The following is a 15,380-nucleotide window of genomic DNA, read 5'->3' on the forward strand; positions in this document are numbered from 1 at the left end:
TCGCCCACTCGAGGTTTCGCGGAGGGGTGGCTGTCCCTCGAGCCCGCGGCTTTCCGCCTGGCCGCCGAGCCGCCCTCCCCCTCCCGCGCGCCCGGAGTGGAGTCGCCCGCAGAAGCCGCGCGGCGCGGGGAAGCCGGCTGGCCGCGTTCCGGGTGCACGGCGGGGGCTGGGCTCGCGCTGCCGGCCTCCCCGCCTGCGGGAAAGACGCGGACTGGCCCGCAGACGGTGCCGGCGCGTGGGGCGGGCGGGCCAGCAACCTCCGGCCGCCCCGCACGCCTCTGTCCTAGCGCCTGGCTCCGGGCTCTGAAGCCTAAACCAGAAATAACTGCCCCAACCCCATTCCCCGCACTTTGCCCGTATTCAAAGTAAAGAATACCGAACGGCACAACGCACGTAAAGGTCCGACAGTTAGGCTCTCCCGCGATGGCTTCTTGATGCTCTTTTAGAAACATCAAATGATGTTTAAAAGGTTTTTCCCCCTGCCCCTAAACCTGTACTTAATATACCTAGAGGGCATTCAACCGGAGCGTTAAACTACGCGGGGCGCGGATCAGCACCTTGCCGTCCTCCATGGGTCGCCCTCCTTGGAGGGTGTAGGGCAGTCGCACAACTGCCCTACAGAGGAAGAGTGAGGGTTAGCAAGGAGGAGAGGGGGCCGTGACCCCAAACCTAGGCCAGGACTGAGCTCACGCTCCTCCCAGGTCCCCTTGCTCTGGAGGGGAGGGCAGAGAAGCCCCGCACCCCTCCACAGGCTTAAAGAATTGAACTGGACACTGCCCAAGAGAAAAAGTTGGGCCTCCGTTTCCCTGACTTCCTCTTCCCTTTCCCGGCCAGTCTCATCCCCGGGCACCCTCCCCTTCAACCCTCCACCTCTGCCCCACCCCCCAAACACCCTTGCACAGTCATGTTTTGTTTTCTGTATAGCACTTGCACAATCCAGTTGTTGGGTGTGTTTTTTTCATAGCAATTGGTTTGAAATTACCTTGTGTGTTTATTTGTTTATTTTGTCCTCTGATCTCTGACCACGACCCCTTAAGGATAAAAGCACCATTGGGGCCAGGACTCCGTATGCTGTATCCCCAACACCGTATGCTTGGAACACCTTACTGGTGCTCAGAAATACTCTGAGGTACCACCGTGACTCCAAAACCTTATGCAACACGCAGGAATGGGGGGCAGTCCTGTGCTCCGCAGGAGCACGCGGGCATCGGCAGCATCTGGAGAGGCCTGTCTGCACCAGGAGCCTGGGTGGTCCTGGCCCACGCACAGCGGCGTGGGTGGAGAGTTGAGTGAGCCTTGCCTGGGGCCCTCGGCGGAGCTGGGGCCTCCGAGCCAACAGGACTTCACAGGCCTTGCGAACGCCCCAGGCTTCCCCACTTCCTCTGAGGGAGCCCTGACCTGTCGTCCAGATATGCAGGGTGTGAGCAAAGCTGGTCTTCTGCAAGAACTTTGAATTCCGGGCTGACACCTTTGTCGGGCACTTTCACCTTTGTCATTGTTCTCCCCAGCATGTGGCTCTCTTTGCAGTTGTGTCATTTTTCACTGTGCACAGTTTTAACATAGTTGATTTTGTCAACCGCATTGTGTGTGTTTTTTTGTTTGTTTTCGTTGGGGGGAGGGGCTGCTTCAGGGCAGAAAAACTTAGCTGTTCTCCACTAACTCAAATGATAGTCTGTTTAACCTTTTGCTAGTTCCCTAGAATTTGATTTTTAAAATTGAACTCCTCAGTAGTCTATTTTGCAGAGGGTGATGCAATGTATGACTTATTTTTCCCCACATTTGTCCACTTATGGAGGCACCTCTCATTAAGCAGCCCCTCCATACCCTTTCGTTTTGAAGCCCTTCATAATCATATTAGAATTTTCTATAGAATCTATTTCTGGCTCTTCATTCTTTCCATTGAAGTGTAGTTTTGTTAATATTAGGTTGGTACAAAAGTAATTACCGTTTAAAAGGTTAAAAATAATTGCAAAAACCTTGATTACCTTTGCACCAACCTAATACACCAATGTTATTGTTTTACTTGCTACTTTGCAATATGTCCTAATATGTGTTGCTACCTTTTAATATGTCCTAATATGTGTTGCAGTTTTAAACAAGGCTCATAGAAGGTGGGGAAATAAAAAAAAACACAAGGTAATTGAGAAAGCAGATCACTGGTTGCTTGGGGTGGAGGAGATCTGACTACGGAGGGGGACCAGGGAATTTGGGGTGATGATGGAACTATATCTTGATTGTAGGGTTGGTTATACAACTGTCTGCATTTGTCAGAGCTCTAAAAACTGAACCCTAAAAAGGGTGAATTTTCCTGCACATAAATTATACCTTAAAATGGGGGGAGGGGGATGGATCCACAAAGAACACACTAGATAAATCTTAAAAAAAAAAAAAAAAAAAAAAAAGCTTCTTAACAGAGATGACAAACCCTGGAGTTCTCTACTGAAAATACAGCCTCTCTTCCCTCAGAGTGAGTCCTAGAAGGCCAGGCTAGGAAAAGATGGACCCTCCCCTGAAAGCTGGTGGGTGGAGGCAGCAGCAGGTGATGCAGCCACTCCTTGCCCTCTGAAAAAACCTGGGAGCATCAGGGCTCAGCCCATGGAGCTCAAGTCACCTGCTCAGGCCTTGTCTCTTCTACCCTCCAGGTGTCTGCTGTTTCTTCTCCCGGTTCCTGTCCCTCCTTGCAAGGCTTTGGTTAGGCCAGAATCATCTCCATTATTTGCAGGTCCCAGAGCAAAATGAAAATTCGAGGCCCTTTGTTCAAACATAAGATGGTGACATCAGAGCATTCCAAGTGTCGGGGCCTGTGTAACTGCATAGTCCGCACACACATAAAGCTAGTCCTGGTTCTGGCCCTTTCCCTTGACCGTCTGAGGGACCCACCCATAGCCACAGGAAGTGAAGTCCGCTTGTGTCAGTGAACCATGTTTTTGGGGATCCCTCTTGCCTCCTCTCACCTGTTTCCAGACAGGACCCTCCCCCAGACCTGCCCCACACTTCCTTGTATCCAAGTCCAGGCCCATCCTGGATGCCCTCATTCCGTGCTGCTCAAGGAAATACCCCCAACTTGCCCTCCTCAGAGCTTACCCTTGTTAAAGAAAAAAATTACTCATGACACTTGTTAAAGAGTGGTAAGGAAGACTTTATTCTGGAGGGGGAGGCTCCTGCAATAGGGTTTTATAGTAGGGTACAGAGAGTGGGCTCAACTCCAAATACGACAAGGAAAAGTTGAATTTATAGCCAAGAGGCAGAGTGGGGGGCAGTGGATGGAAAATCACTAAAATTTCAGGGGCGGGCCCGGGTGGCTCAGGTGTTTGGAGCGCTGTGTTCCTAACACTGATGGTCGCTGGTTCGATTCCCACGTGGGCCAGTGAGCTGCGCCCTCTACAGCTAAGATTGTGAACAACAGCTCTCCCTGGAGCTGGGCTGCAGTGAGCAGCCAGAGGTTGGCAGGAGCTGCCCTGGATTGCTGAGTGCTGCTGCGGTCTACTGTGTGCCACCATGAGCGGCCGGTGGCCAGCGTGAGTGGCTGGCAACCATAGTGAGCTCCTGTGGGCTGCTGTGGGCTACCATGGGCTGCCATGAGCAGTGTCCAGTGTGAGAGGCAAGCAGCTGGTGAGAGCTACCGTGAGCGGCCCACTGACTGCCTCAGCTGGCGGGAGCGCAACGCTCATAATACCATCATGGGCCAGGGAGCTGTGTCCTACACAACTAGACTGAGAAACAATGGCCTGAACTGGAGGGGGGTGGGGGAAAGGCGGAAGAAGTGGGGAAAAAAGAAAACTTCAGGGGAGAGGGAAGTCTTAGCTAAATGGTCCTCACAGGATTCTCTGAGGCAGGCCAGTGATTTGACATCACCTGGGGGATGCTGGAGGGTGAGGAACCAGATTAAATATGGAGGGTGACCCACTATGAAGGATGGGGGGTTCTGGTTTAACTAACTTAGAATTCTTGCTAGAACTGGACTGTACAAGAAAGGAGACCTTCCAAGGTAGGGCCTAGTCTAAAGAGAGCTCAGAAGAGCCACCAAAGTTTGGTCAAACTTTGTCATCTCTGGAGTGATAAGTGATCCAGCTCTCCTCTGAATTCCCACGGCACTCACACCTCACAGGACGTGACATATTTCACTTGCACATTCTTTTTCTTTTCTGAATCCAATAGAGGGCTAAGTCCCCACCCATCTGGGTGGGAGGTTATGCAATCTGCATTGTCACTGTGGGGCCTGCACTCTTTTTGGAGAAAGGCCCACTAATACCTATAGCCCCAGCCCCCCAGTCTGAGAGAAAGTTACTCTCAGGCACCAAAAGGCTCCCTCTGCCTTCTCCGTGCTCTGCTGATTCGATCACCATGTTTGCACTCTCTAGATTCTCCTGTCCCCTCCTTTCTCCTGCCTGGCCCGGTGACTACACGGACATGTGTGTGTTGTCCCTCCCTCACCCACAGAAAATGGCCAAGAGGGCAGAGGCTATGGCCACCTCAGCTTCCTCAGCTGGGAACCAGACCAGGTCCTGAGGGAGGCAGCAACACGTCACTGTGCAGTGAAGAGTGGGTGCCTGGCTCAGGAACCCTGGTTCTTGACAGACCTGGTTCCCACCGGGCACTCGTGGGTGAATGAACACTCAGAACAGGAGCCCTCCCCACCTACCTCACCCAACCCCCAGCTCAAACCCATGCCAGTCAGGGGAGGGTTCTGGTCCCTCTTGACTCTAAAGCCCCCCCAGGGCCTTCTGGGGCTGAAGCCAGAGTGGCTCTGGGGATGAAAACAAGACATAGCTCTCCCAGGCAAGGCCCACAACCCAGAGAGAGACGAAAGGGTGGTTCCAGCAACACAAGGAAAGCTGGCAGAGAGGCATACGGGGCTGTGGGCACAGGGAGGAGGATTCCCGTCCATGAGTTCAGACAAGGCTTCCGTGAGAGCCCTGCTGAGGTCAGAAGGTGCACCACTATCCGTGACTCAGAAGCTTCAAGTGATAGACTGAGGGGGCCAGAGAGCAGCTGGAAGGCATGACACTATCTGACCTAACAACAGGAGGGACCAGGGCAGGGGGCCCAGTGTGGGGGGTTACCACCGTTCTGGAATGAACTGGCTGCCTGGGCGTAGTCTGCCGGGGATGGGGCCTGCCCGGGGTGAGATGGAGGGGCTTCCGTAAAGCAGGAGCCACTACAGTGGCACCTGTAATCTGCTGGCCCCAGAGCCACCAAGCCGGCTTGGGGACCAGGAACTGGTTTGCCCGGCAGGAACAAGCTAACAAGGATCCGGTTCCCTGAGACGCCCAGCTTGGCCCTCCAGAGTCGTGCCCCCCCCCCACACACACATCTGGGCAGGGCCTTGGTTTCTGGCAGAGCTGCCAAGTTTTGGTACCGCCCACCCACACCCCGCTGGCTGTACTGGCCGGCCCAGCTCTCTTAATTGCTGGGTGAGGAGCCGTTCTGCAGAGCTGGTACACATAAAAGTAGACCCCAGCCACTGCGGGGCATGTGGGCACCCAGCCTGACCAGCTCCAGGCCTTGGGGAGGGAGTGGTCCTGGCTTCAGGCCAACACCCAGCTGTGGGGGCCCCTCTGGAGGGCCACTGGCCCAGAGAACTTGGTTTGAAGGGGTCTGTGAAATGGATACTAAGGCCTGTAGGGAACAGGCCGGCCTAACAAAGGAGTTCCTCCTTTCCCTTCCCAGGCAGAGGGGTGGGCCTAGAAGGATCTCAGCAAAGCCCAGGGATCTGACTAGTCCAGATTCCACCGAAGCCTGGCCAAAGCTAAAAGGGCTGGAGCAGGGGGGGAGAAATGGGGCAGAGGGAGCGGCAGGAAGCAGCCCTGCTGGCCTACAACCGAGGAGCCCCAAACACACCCCCTTGGACACACCTACCACCCACAGCACATCTCTACACATACCTGCCACTCACAGGGCCACAAATACACCTACCCTTGGCAGTCAACTCACACATCGCTCTCCACCCTGAAAAGGCAGGGCACACCGGCTCACACTCCACAGCTCCATCCACAGGCCCTGCACAGGACCCACCTGCTGGGGCCTGAGGGGCTGCCAGGCATGGCCAAGAGGCGGGGAGCATGGCCACAGGGAGCACACTGGGAATCTGCTGAGAGCGCCTCTGAGGTAGCACCTGCCCCACCAGGGCAGGCACCAGGAGGGGAGAGGTCTGTGTGCTGCCTCCCCTGGGGCAGGAAGCATATCCAATTCAACCCTGAGCCCCCATGCCCTGATGGCCTAACAGTGCCTGGCAGAAGGGAAGCGCTCAGTGCATGGCAGTGTCACAGGGATTCATGCGTAAGAACGCAGAGCTTCACCACAAGGAGTGGGGAGACATCACCTGCACAGCTAGATTGGGTCTGTGCTCCAGGCTACCCACCCAGGAGGGAGCAAAGGTCCAGAGGGGAAGCCAGATGTCTGAGAGGCAGGGATGGGAGGTAAGGGGCTGCTTCCCAGGACAATTTTCCAGAATACAAATCAGTTCAACTCTCATCCCTGCTTCAAATACCCTATGGCGGGGCGGCCGATTAGCTCAGCTGATTAGAGTGCGGAGCTCTTAACAATAAGGTTGCCAGTTCGATCCCCACAGGGGCTACTGTGAGCTGCACCCTCCACAACTAGATTGAAACAACTGCTTGACTTGGAGCTGATGGGTCCTGGAAAAACACACTTAAATAAATAGAAGTTAAAAAAAAATAAAAATACCCCATGGCCTTCCATGCCTACGGGGAAATGTACACATTCCGTACTGTGGCAAAGGCCCTTTATCCAGTGACCCAGAGCTTTCTCTGCCTGTCTCCTGCACCTTTCCAGGGACCCCACCCCTAAAGGTAGGAGTGCACCAGCACCAGACAGGAAGATGGGTGGTGGGTTCTGGGAGGGCAGGGCCCTACCAGAGCCTTTGGGGGTTCCAGCAGAAGCTGTCCTAGGACAGCCCTAAACCTAGGAGGGTCCTGGCACCGGAGCTCGGACTTTGCACCGAGAGAATGTTTCATGTTCTAGTAATGCCTTGGGTGACTTGCCCTTTTGTTTTTCTGGGTTCCCTGGTATTGTTCCTTCTGAAAAATCTCACTGGTGCTGAAGAAAGGAATTTCAGCCCACACGGCAGCTAAGGAACCATGTGGTGCTGGGGCAGGAAGATTCCTCCACTCACTAACACACGTACCCAGCAGCTGTGCACAAGGCACAGGGCACATCCTCCCGCTGACCATGACCTTGGGAAGAACTGCAGCCCAGGTCCACAGCCCAACCCCGACCATCCTCAACCCTGCCCTCTAGACTCAGGCCAGGGATGGACCCAATGTTATCACCCAGGGCCTCCTCATAGAAAATGTGGTTTTATTCCGGGGGAGGCCAATGTTCCCGTCCCGGCCTCCATCCCTCATGCCCATCTGCTTCTTGGGCTCCTCACCCCCCAGCTTCCTTTCCTGGGCCAAACCTACTCCAGGAGCAGAGCTGGGCCCTGCCGGGTGCCCCTCAGCCAGGAGGGCTTGGTATTGACACCTGCTGCAGGCATTCTGTGCAGCCCACAGCGCCACTGGGTCCCTCCTCTCGGCGGGCCACCCCATCCCTGGCTGGCCTCAGCAGATTCTGCCCCAGACCAATGTCAGGAAGGAGCCAGCATCTCAGGGCGGGCTTGCCCAAGCCATCTTCTGACAGTGCTGCTGCTGTCAGCTCGCTCCACTGGCCTCAGATCTTGGAGGACTCCAGCCGAGGACTCCAGGGCGTCGGGGGCTCCCGCAGCGCCTGCAGCTCCTGTTCCAGCGCCTGGTTGCGGCGGTACATGTCCATGTAGCCCCCCTGGATCTCCCGCTGGTAGCGCAGCACACGCTCTTTCTCCTCCTGCCACGTCCGCCGCTCCTGCTCAAAGCGTAGCGCCTGCTCCTGGCCCCGGAGCCGCTCCTGCAGCAGCTCGGCCCGCAGCTGCTGGGCGCCATCTCCGGCCTCACCGCCCCCTGCTTCCCCCAGCAGCCCCCTGCTCTTGCAGTCATCAGTCTCACAGCTGCCCGGGGCTTCCTCCCGAGGGGCCTGCTCCTGCAGGCTGCGCACGGCCTCGCGTAGCCGGGTCAGCTCCGCATCCTGGGCTTGGGCATGTGCCCGGCTGCCCCGAAGCTGTGTCTTCAGGTTGAAGATCTCAGCCAGCTTCTGAGCCAGCTCGGCCTGGGCCTCCCGCAGCTGCTGCTTCAGGAGGCTAATCTCCGCTGTCTTCTGGCATACCTGGAGCGGGGCACAGGATGAGCAAGAGCCAAGCAAAGCCGGGTAAGGGGGGGCGGACAGAGGACGGGACTACAGCAGTGGGGATGGGAGAATGCCTGAGGGCCTGGCCTCTCACCTCCCATCGCGCTTCCTCCTCTGGCCGCGTGGTGGGCTCGGCCTCTGGGTGCCGAGGCTCAGAGGCCAGGCCCTGCTGTGCCCGCAGCTCCTTGCGCAGGCGCCGCTGCTCCTGCTGAGCCATGAACAGCTGCAGCTGGAGGGTGCGCTCACTGCGTTCAGCCTTCTGGGCCACCTCGTGTAGCCGCTCCACGTACAGGCGCTTCAGCTCAGACAGCCACAGCCGCTGGCGCTCCTCCAGCACCTGCTGAGGGAAAGAGGTGCCTGATAGGGCCGGGGCACCCATAGCTGGCCCACCGCTCTGATACTCCAGCTGCAGCCAATATCCTGTGCCCGAGCACCACAGGGCCCATGGCCCAAACCCCTGGCCACACAGGTACCCTACCCTGGGATGCCCTCCAGAGGTGAAGTGTCCCCAACAGATGGCCCTCCAGGAAGTCTCTCCCACCCTCTTACACAACTCTAGCATGGATCATGAGTGACCGGATAGTCCACCACATGGGGTGAGGAGAGAAGAGCAGAGTCATGTCCTTCTATCTTACTCTCTTGTGCCCAGAGCCATGTAAGCTGGCGGGGGACCCTCTGTCTGCCTGGTACTCCAATGCTAAGAGACAGCACGGACCCCAGGGCAGAGGCTGCCCTCACCTGTGTGAAGGGGTTGGCGCCATCCTCGTCACTGAGGCCTCTCTTGAGATCCTCACAGGTGTCAGGCAGCATGGCCACCACCTCCTCGGCGGTAGGGCAGGAGAACTCATAGGGGGGTGGCGGCTCAGGCAGGCAGCTCAGCATGGCCAGTGGCCCAGCCTCCTTGGGGCTCCGCGAGGTCCGGTCCAGGGAGCCCCCAAGGTGATTAATGTGGCCCAAGGAGGAGCTGAAGGGACCAGGGCCGGTGCCAGGACTGCGGCCAAAGCTGCCCCCGCTAGAGGAGTCAGACAGGCTGGGCTCAGGCTCGGGGCTGGCCTCGTCTAGGCTGAGGGCATGCAGTAGCTGGGCGCGGGCCTGTGCCTGGCTGGCCCGGGGCCCTGGGCTCAGGGGCGGGTGGCAGGCCAGCGTGTGCAGGCTGCCGTTGCTGCGCCATAACTTCTGGCCCTTGTGAGCCGCCAGGCTCTGCATCGACAGGAAGCCTTTCCCAGTGCCTGCCACGGGCTTGAACACTGATGGGCGAATGCGGCACTGCCAGGAAGAAAGGGCGGTGTGAGGCTCCGGGTTGACTGTATTGCCCTCCGATGCTCCCGCAGCCCAAGGATCTTCTTTCAGACACGGGCACATGCCACCGGGAAGTAGTGACCAAGCCTCAGGCTCGCCCAAAGCAGAACTTCCACCTTCCCGCCCTGTCCCAGCATCAGGGTCTCCAAGGAGGCCCCAAGCTCCCCATCCCCACCCTCCCACACTAGGGGGGAGTGTGGGCAGAGGCGCACCTTGTCGAAACGACCCCGCTCGGGCAGCGAGGTCTTGCTGAAGTCACCGGCCCGAGGGTGTTCCTGGTAGTAGAGGGTGGCATAGTCGGCCGCCTCGTTCCGAGCAGCCCGCTTGGTGGTCTTGCCATCCTTCTTGGGGAGGTGCAGGTAGCTGAGGAGCTCACGCTGGCCCAAGCCCTTCCGGAGGAGCCCATCAGGCTGGCGGGAGCCCCGGGACCCCGTGAGTGCTGCACGTAGCTCTTCAGGGGAGAAGTCCTGCCGTTCTAACAGGCTGCCCACGCTGCCCATGGCAATGCCAGCAAGGCCTGGGGCTGCGGCCATGAAGTTTCAACAGGGCACAGGCAGCTGCTTCTGGAGATTGGGAGACTCCATCAGAGGAAGATGGGTTTGTGGCCCACCTTGCTACTGATCCCCTAAAACCAGATCCTTGTTCTGTATCAGCTCCACACCCAGCCCAGGCCCAGGAAAGGCAGATGTGAGTCTGGAGAGACTCTAGGACAGGATTCCTAGGCTGGCAAGGAAAAGGGGTACAGGCCCCAAAGCCACCTTCCCAGTGCCCAAGCTCTAGCTAGGGGCCAATGTGTAATGGGTGGCGAGGGGAGAGAGAGATGGATGGGGGGAGGCCCTGAAGCAGCAAGATAGGGTCCCTCCCAGAACTGGACCAGCTGAAGACTCAGGCTATTTGACTCTGACCTTGCTCACTCTCCTGCTAGGCTTCCCACCCAACCTGGGAGGTGGACAGAGGGCACAGGGAAGCAGGACCAATGACCTCAGACTCTCCATTCCTCCTTCTTCCCATGGGACGGGAACCCAGTTCAGCCCTCCTCCTGCAGTCAGTTCCCCAAGGGAAGCACCTGGCATGGGTGGAGTAACAGGGGAGGGATACAAACAGGAAGGGCCCAAGGGGAGGAAGGATGGCAGGAACAATGGCCATAGTTTCCGGAACAGGTGTTCAGCTCAGGCCGGGTAGGAGGCAGAGGGAAGGGGCAGCCAGCTCCCCTACCAGCTGCCACTCTAGAACCCACCATCAGGCAGGGAGCATCCTAAATCCTGACCTGGTGTGGAGCCAGTCAGTGTGTGGCGTCTGGCTTCCTCATCCAGACAATGGCCATGACAACTCTTATTAGGGATGCCTGAAGAATGGGCTGAAATAACAGGACAAAGCACACAGTACAGGGCCCAGCCAGCAGCTAGGGTCCGGGCAGGCTGGTCCAAGCTGAGCTTAGGTGGTCAGACACACGACCGATGCTGGCGGGTGGCTGAGACAGCAGGCTATGGACTGTCTCCCACCTGTGCTGGGACCGCATGGTGGAGGGCAGGGCTTGTCCCTGGTGCCCTGGTGGATTCCCGTTGCTAAGCCCGGTGCTCAGAAAGGACCTGCTGAATGAACCAATGCCATCATCTCTGCCTCCTACCTAGCTGTTCCCATTCCTGGGTAGACGCCCAGCAGGCACGTTGTATGTCCCCCACCACCCACCCAATATGCTTCCGGGACACCCACTCCCGCCCCAAACAATGGTCGTTAGGAGGTTCCATCTTCCTCAACCATTTCCAGGTTTTGTGATTGTGGAAGACAAAGCTCTCCAGGAATGAAAGGGAGGGAGGGTGCAGCCCTGCCCCCATACCCTGTGGCCCTCAACCTCACCCTGAGCAAAAGTAACCTTCTTAAGCCTTTCCTCTCAGCCTCCAGCTCGCTCAACCCCTCTGGGGTGTCACAGGCTACACAGGGTTAGGGGGACTCATCCAGGTAAGGAATCACAGCGACACAGCCCTGCATAGGGGTCTCATTGAGTCTATGACATACTGTCCAGTTTTTCAGGTAAGGGCACTGGGGCTCTGAAAAGGGAAATGGTTTGCCCAAGGTCACAGAGCTGGTCAGAGTGAAGATGCATGTGACGCCAGCACCAGAGCTGCCAAATGACTAGTGGGGACCCAATATATGACCCACAGCCCGAATAGTTGGAATTGCATCATCTGTCTCCCAGTCTGCCACCCCCTAGCCACGACCAGCCCACCCGGCACAGATACCACTGTGTCTAAGAAGGCACTGAACTCCTGTCATTCCTGTCAGGGATGTGGACAGCAGAGAACATGGTCTCCTGCCGTGCCTCACACTATCTCTCCGTGGGCACCTCCCTTCACCATGCCGCGGTTTGCCCAACTCTGAAGTGGGAAAGACTCTGACTGCCCCCCTTCCTTATAGGGTTGCTGTGACAGTCACAGAGACAATAGAGGAAAAAGATCTTGTGAACTATAAGCTCAGTGTGAGCACGGGACAGGGATGGTGACAGTGGTGCCAAATTTCCCATTTCATCCAAAACACAAGTCTCACCTTCCCCTGGGCAGATCCTCACTTTCTTTCTCAGGGAGCAATAATCGACACCCCCCCTTGTGACCTACAAAGGGTCTCAAGTCCAGGGAAGAGGCAGCAGTGGGCCATAACAGCATGTACACCGCACACATACTGCAGTCTAGTAAGTGCCACCAGCTGCAGAGGCTCCTTCATTAGAGGACACAGCACGGACAGTCATATCCAACAGTAGGCAGTCAGGCTCAAGGTCATCCACACAGCCCTGAGTACCCTCATGGATACATGTACATAACAGGAATACTCACGCAGGAGAAACCCAGGGTCTTCCCCAGCCCTGAGGCTAGATGCAGGGTGTGTGTGTGTGTGTGTGTGTGTGTGTGTGTGTGTGTGAGAGAGAGAGACAGACAGACAGGGGCAAGGGACCAGCTTCTCTCCACAAGTGACTAGAGCCATTGGAAACAGCTGTGGAGCTGAAGGAAGGGGCACAGACAGCCTCTTCCCTTTGTCTTTCCATAGGCCCTCACCCCTACCCCTCCTACGTAACTTCTCTGCTGTATTATCAGCTTTCAGGAGGTCCACCCTGCCCAGGTCTCAGTCTAGGGACAGTCCCTTTTCCTAGAAGGGTCCATCCACCTCCCCTGCCTCCCCCCAACACACATTCCTTCTTGTTGCTTGGAAGCCCAGGGACTGGCCTGGTCAGGCCAGGACAGCTGTGCAGGCTGAGCTGGAGAGGATTTGCTGGGGGAGGGGGAAGGGACAGCAAGTGCCTACAGCCCCACTGGACCAGCGGAGCAAAAAGCCCACTGCCTGCATGCCTGGGCTTCCCTGACCAGAGCTGAAACCCCCCACTCCCACCCCACAGACTAGGTTTGGGCTGGGCCTTCTGCACAGGCCCCTGCTGGCCCAACAGGGCCCTTTTACTCCTGCTCCCATTCCCCAGACCCAAGATTAGGCAGCAGACTGAAAGCCCTGGACACAGACTGTCATCTCTTTTGGACCACTTTTGGTAGAGACAGGAGAACGGGGTTGGGGTACCACCCTGGCCATGGAGCAGAGAAAGGACATCAGGGAGGCATCCCAGTGCCCATTAGTGGGTGCCTTGTTCCGTCAGCCTGATGCTGAGCCTAAAACAGCCTCAAAACACTCACAGGAAGAATAGTGTCACCCCCACTTCAGAAGAGGAAACCGAGGCCCAGGAGGTGAAAGAAAACGTAGCTAAGGTCAGATTCAGTTGCACAACAGAAAGTGCACCGGTTCCCCAGGTGCAGAAGCCTGCCTGGACCCCACAGTGCACCTCCTCTGAGGTGGGCCATCCCAGAGCCCATGGACAAGAAGGTCCCGCTCCTGCCTCATCCGCAGGCCCCCCCTGCAGGCCCCAGGGGAGAGTCCTACCACCTGCTGGGGGATCAGCTTTGCTGAGGGGCGTGTCTGCAGCTGCCCCTGAGGAATGACACTGGAATGTCCCAGCTCCAAAAGAGGAGGCAGTGGATGAGAGGTCCCAGGAAGGGGGCTGGAGAAGCTGGCATACCCTAACTAACCCAGCTGCCACACTTGAAGGGCAGAGCCCCGTGTCTAACCCCCGCAGGAGTCACGCTTCGTCTCACTACATAGTCATAGTTGCACAGCATTCTACAGTCTTTCTTAGCCCTTTCATTTCATAATCTCATCTCCACAACAGCCTTGTGGGGACAGGTAGGATAGCAGCTACGTCACTCCATTTTACAGACAGGGAAACTGAGGGCCAGAAGGAGGAAGCAAGTGACCCAAGATCCCAGTGATGAGCAATCCCAACTCCCTGGGCAAGATCCTCTGTGCTGAACATGGCTATCCCACCCCGGGGTCCCCTCCATAGGCACTCATTCCAGTCTATGTATGTCTGCCCAGCCCCCACACCTGCCTCTCCCAAGGGCATGTGGAACCAGGCTGGTTTGGATTCCAGTTCCCTCAGCGGAATCCCTTCTGTCTGTCCCTGGGTCAGGAAGAAATCCTGGAAGCACTGCTGCACAGGGACTCTGAGCCCTGGAAGCTGCTAACTCTAGAGGCGGTAGTGGAAGCAGGCTGGCCGCGTTCATTCACAGTCTGGCACATACACACCCACACATAGCCAGCCGGCAGAAGAGCCCTGCCCAGGAGGGCTCTGGGAGGAGGCTGCTCACCGGGCCCAGGATGGCCTCTTGCCTCTGCTTCCTCCCCGGGCTGCGAAGGGAGAAAGCACGGGGGCCAAGGCCAAGGGACGGCCAGGCTGAGCCCCAGATGAAAACGAGGAGAGCCCCAATCTGTTCTTCGGAGAAGGGGGACGCCCGGTGGGAGACGACGGATCCTAGTTCTCTTTCTGGGCACAGCTAGAGCCCTGATTTCAGCCTGGCCCCAGGCCAGCCCTTACTCTGGTCAAAACTTGTGGCCAAACACGGACCGTACTCTGGCCGCCAAGACCTGGGAGCACCCCTTATCCGCAGGTCGGGGCGCCTGGCGGCAAGGAGGCAGTTGCCGTCGGTGCAGGACAGAGGATTGGAGGAGAAAAGGGGTATCCCGGAGGGGGTTGGGAGAGGGGTCTCATGGGGAGGAGGAGAGGCACACGAAGTAGGCATCCTCACGGGATTTCCCCCAGGAAGGCTGTGGCAGAGGCTAGACTCTCCAGAACTGCGGGAGGTCCTCGAGCCACCTGGGGGATGGGAGGGGATGTTCCTTCCTGTCACCTCCCCGGGGTCTGCACCAGCGACCGGGCTGGGGGGAGAAGGCCGAGGTCAGGCTCCGCGCCCAGGGCGTCTGCCCCACCCCAGCCGCGGTGCGGGGGTCCGGGACGCTGCTCCATGGAAAGCACGTTTGCAGCTGGTTGCAGAGAGCAGCAGAACCTGCGCCAGCCCCTCCAGAGGAACGTGTGGGTAGGTCCCTGACCCAGCGCCTCGGTACCCGGAGCAGGGGACACCTGGGCGCACACCGCACCCTGGCACCCCCGCCCACTCCGGAGACAGGAACCTCGCGGGGAGACGGGCTGCGGCTTGGCCAAGGTCGCAGGGAAAGCGAGACCTCGCCGCCGACCCCAATCCCCGAGCCCAGCCCCGGCCCCTGGCGCGCCCCCCTTACCATGTTGGAGCTGCTCCGCACCTCTCGCGCGCTGCAGTCCCTTCGCACGGATTTGAACCCTCCCTCCACCGCACCCGTCCAGCCGAGACTGCGAGCCGGGACGGCCGGGCGACAGACGCCGGGAAAACGCGGGCGGGCGGGCGCCAGAGCCGGATTGGCGAGGGAGGGACGCGCTCGGCAGCGCTCGCTCGCCTGCCCCAGAGGCGGAGGAAAAACCCGGCCTGACTCACCCGCGCGCCGCCAGCCCCAAGCCC

General features: G+C 58.1%; 1 protein-coding gene across 2 annotated transcripts; it reads right to left on the reverse strand.

Annotated features, from left to right (window-relative positions):
* Positions 1-7,301: 7,301 nt before the first annotated feature.
* Positions 7,302-15,374, reverse strand: N4BP3 (NEDD4 binding protein 3). 2 transcript variants are annotated; one of them, XM_081035766.1, is made up of 5 exons: positions 15,127-15,374; positions 9,732-10,082; positions 8,959-9,486; positions 8,315-8,557; positions 7,302-8,199 (listed from the first exon to the last, which is right to left on the reverse strand). In XM_081035766.1, exons 2-5 carry the CDS (start codon positions 10,050-10,052, stop codon positions 7,672-7,674), a joined length of 1,620 nt encoding a protein of 539 aa, XP_080891892.1. In that variant the 5' UTR covers positions 10,053-10,082; positions 15,127-15,374; the 3' UTR covers positions 7,302-7,671. The 2 variants fall into 2 exon arrangements, with proteins under 2 accessions (XP_080891892.1, XP_080891891.1); XM_081035765.1 differs by having other exon boundaries at positions 8,315-8,560; positions 15,127-15,354.
* Positions 15,375-15,380: the final 6 nt, after the last annotated feature.

Source organism: Rhinolophus hipposideros (genome assembly GCF_964194185.1).
Source record: "Rhinolophus hipposideros genome assembly, chromosome: 23".
In the NCBI taxonomy this organism is placed as follows: domain Eukaryota; kingdom Metazoa; phylum Chordata; class Mammalia; order Chiroptera; family Rhinolophidae; genus Rhinolophus; species Rhinolophus hipposideros.

Bases quoted from the DNA above. Each gene is read 5' to 3' on its own strand.
- N4BP3 (XM_081035765.1), bottom strand. From the start codon at position 10,052: ATGGCCGCAGCCCCAGGCCTTGCTGGCATTGCCATGGGCAGCGTGGGC. The intron at 9,487-9,731 runs GTGCGCCTCTGC...TCTTCCTGGCAG, and splicing joins AGCGGGGTCGTTTCGACAAG to TGCCGCATTCGCCCATCAGT. The intron at 8,200-8,314 runs GTGAGAGGCCAG...GCCCCGCTCCAG, and splicing joins AGGAGGAAGCGCGATGGGAG to GTATGCCAGAAGACAGCGGA.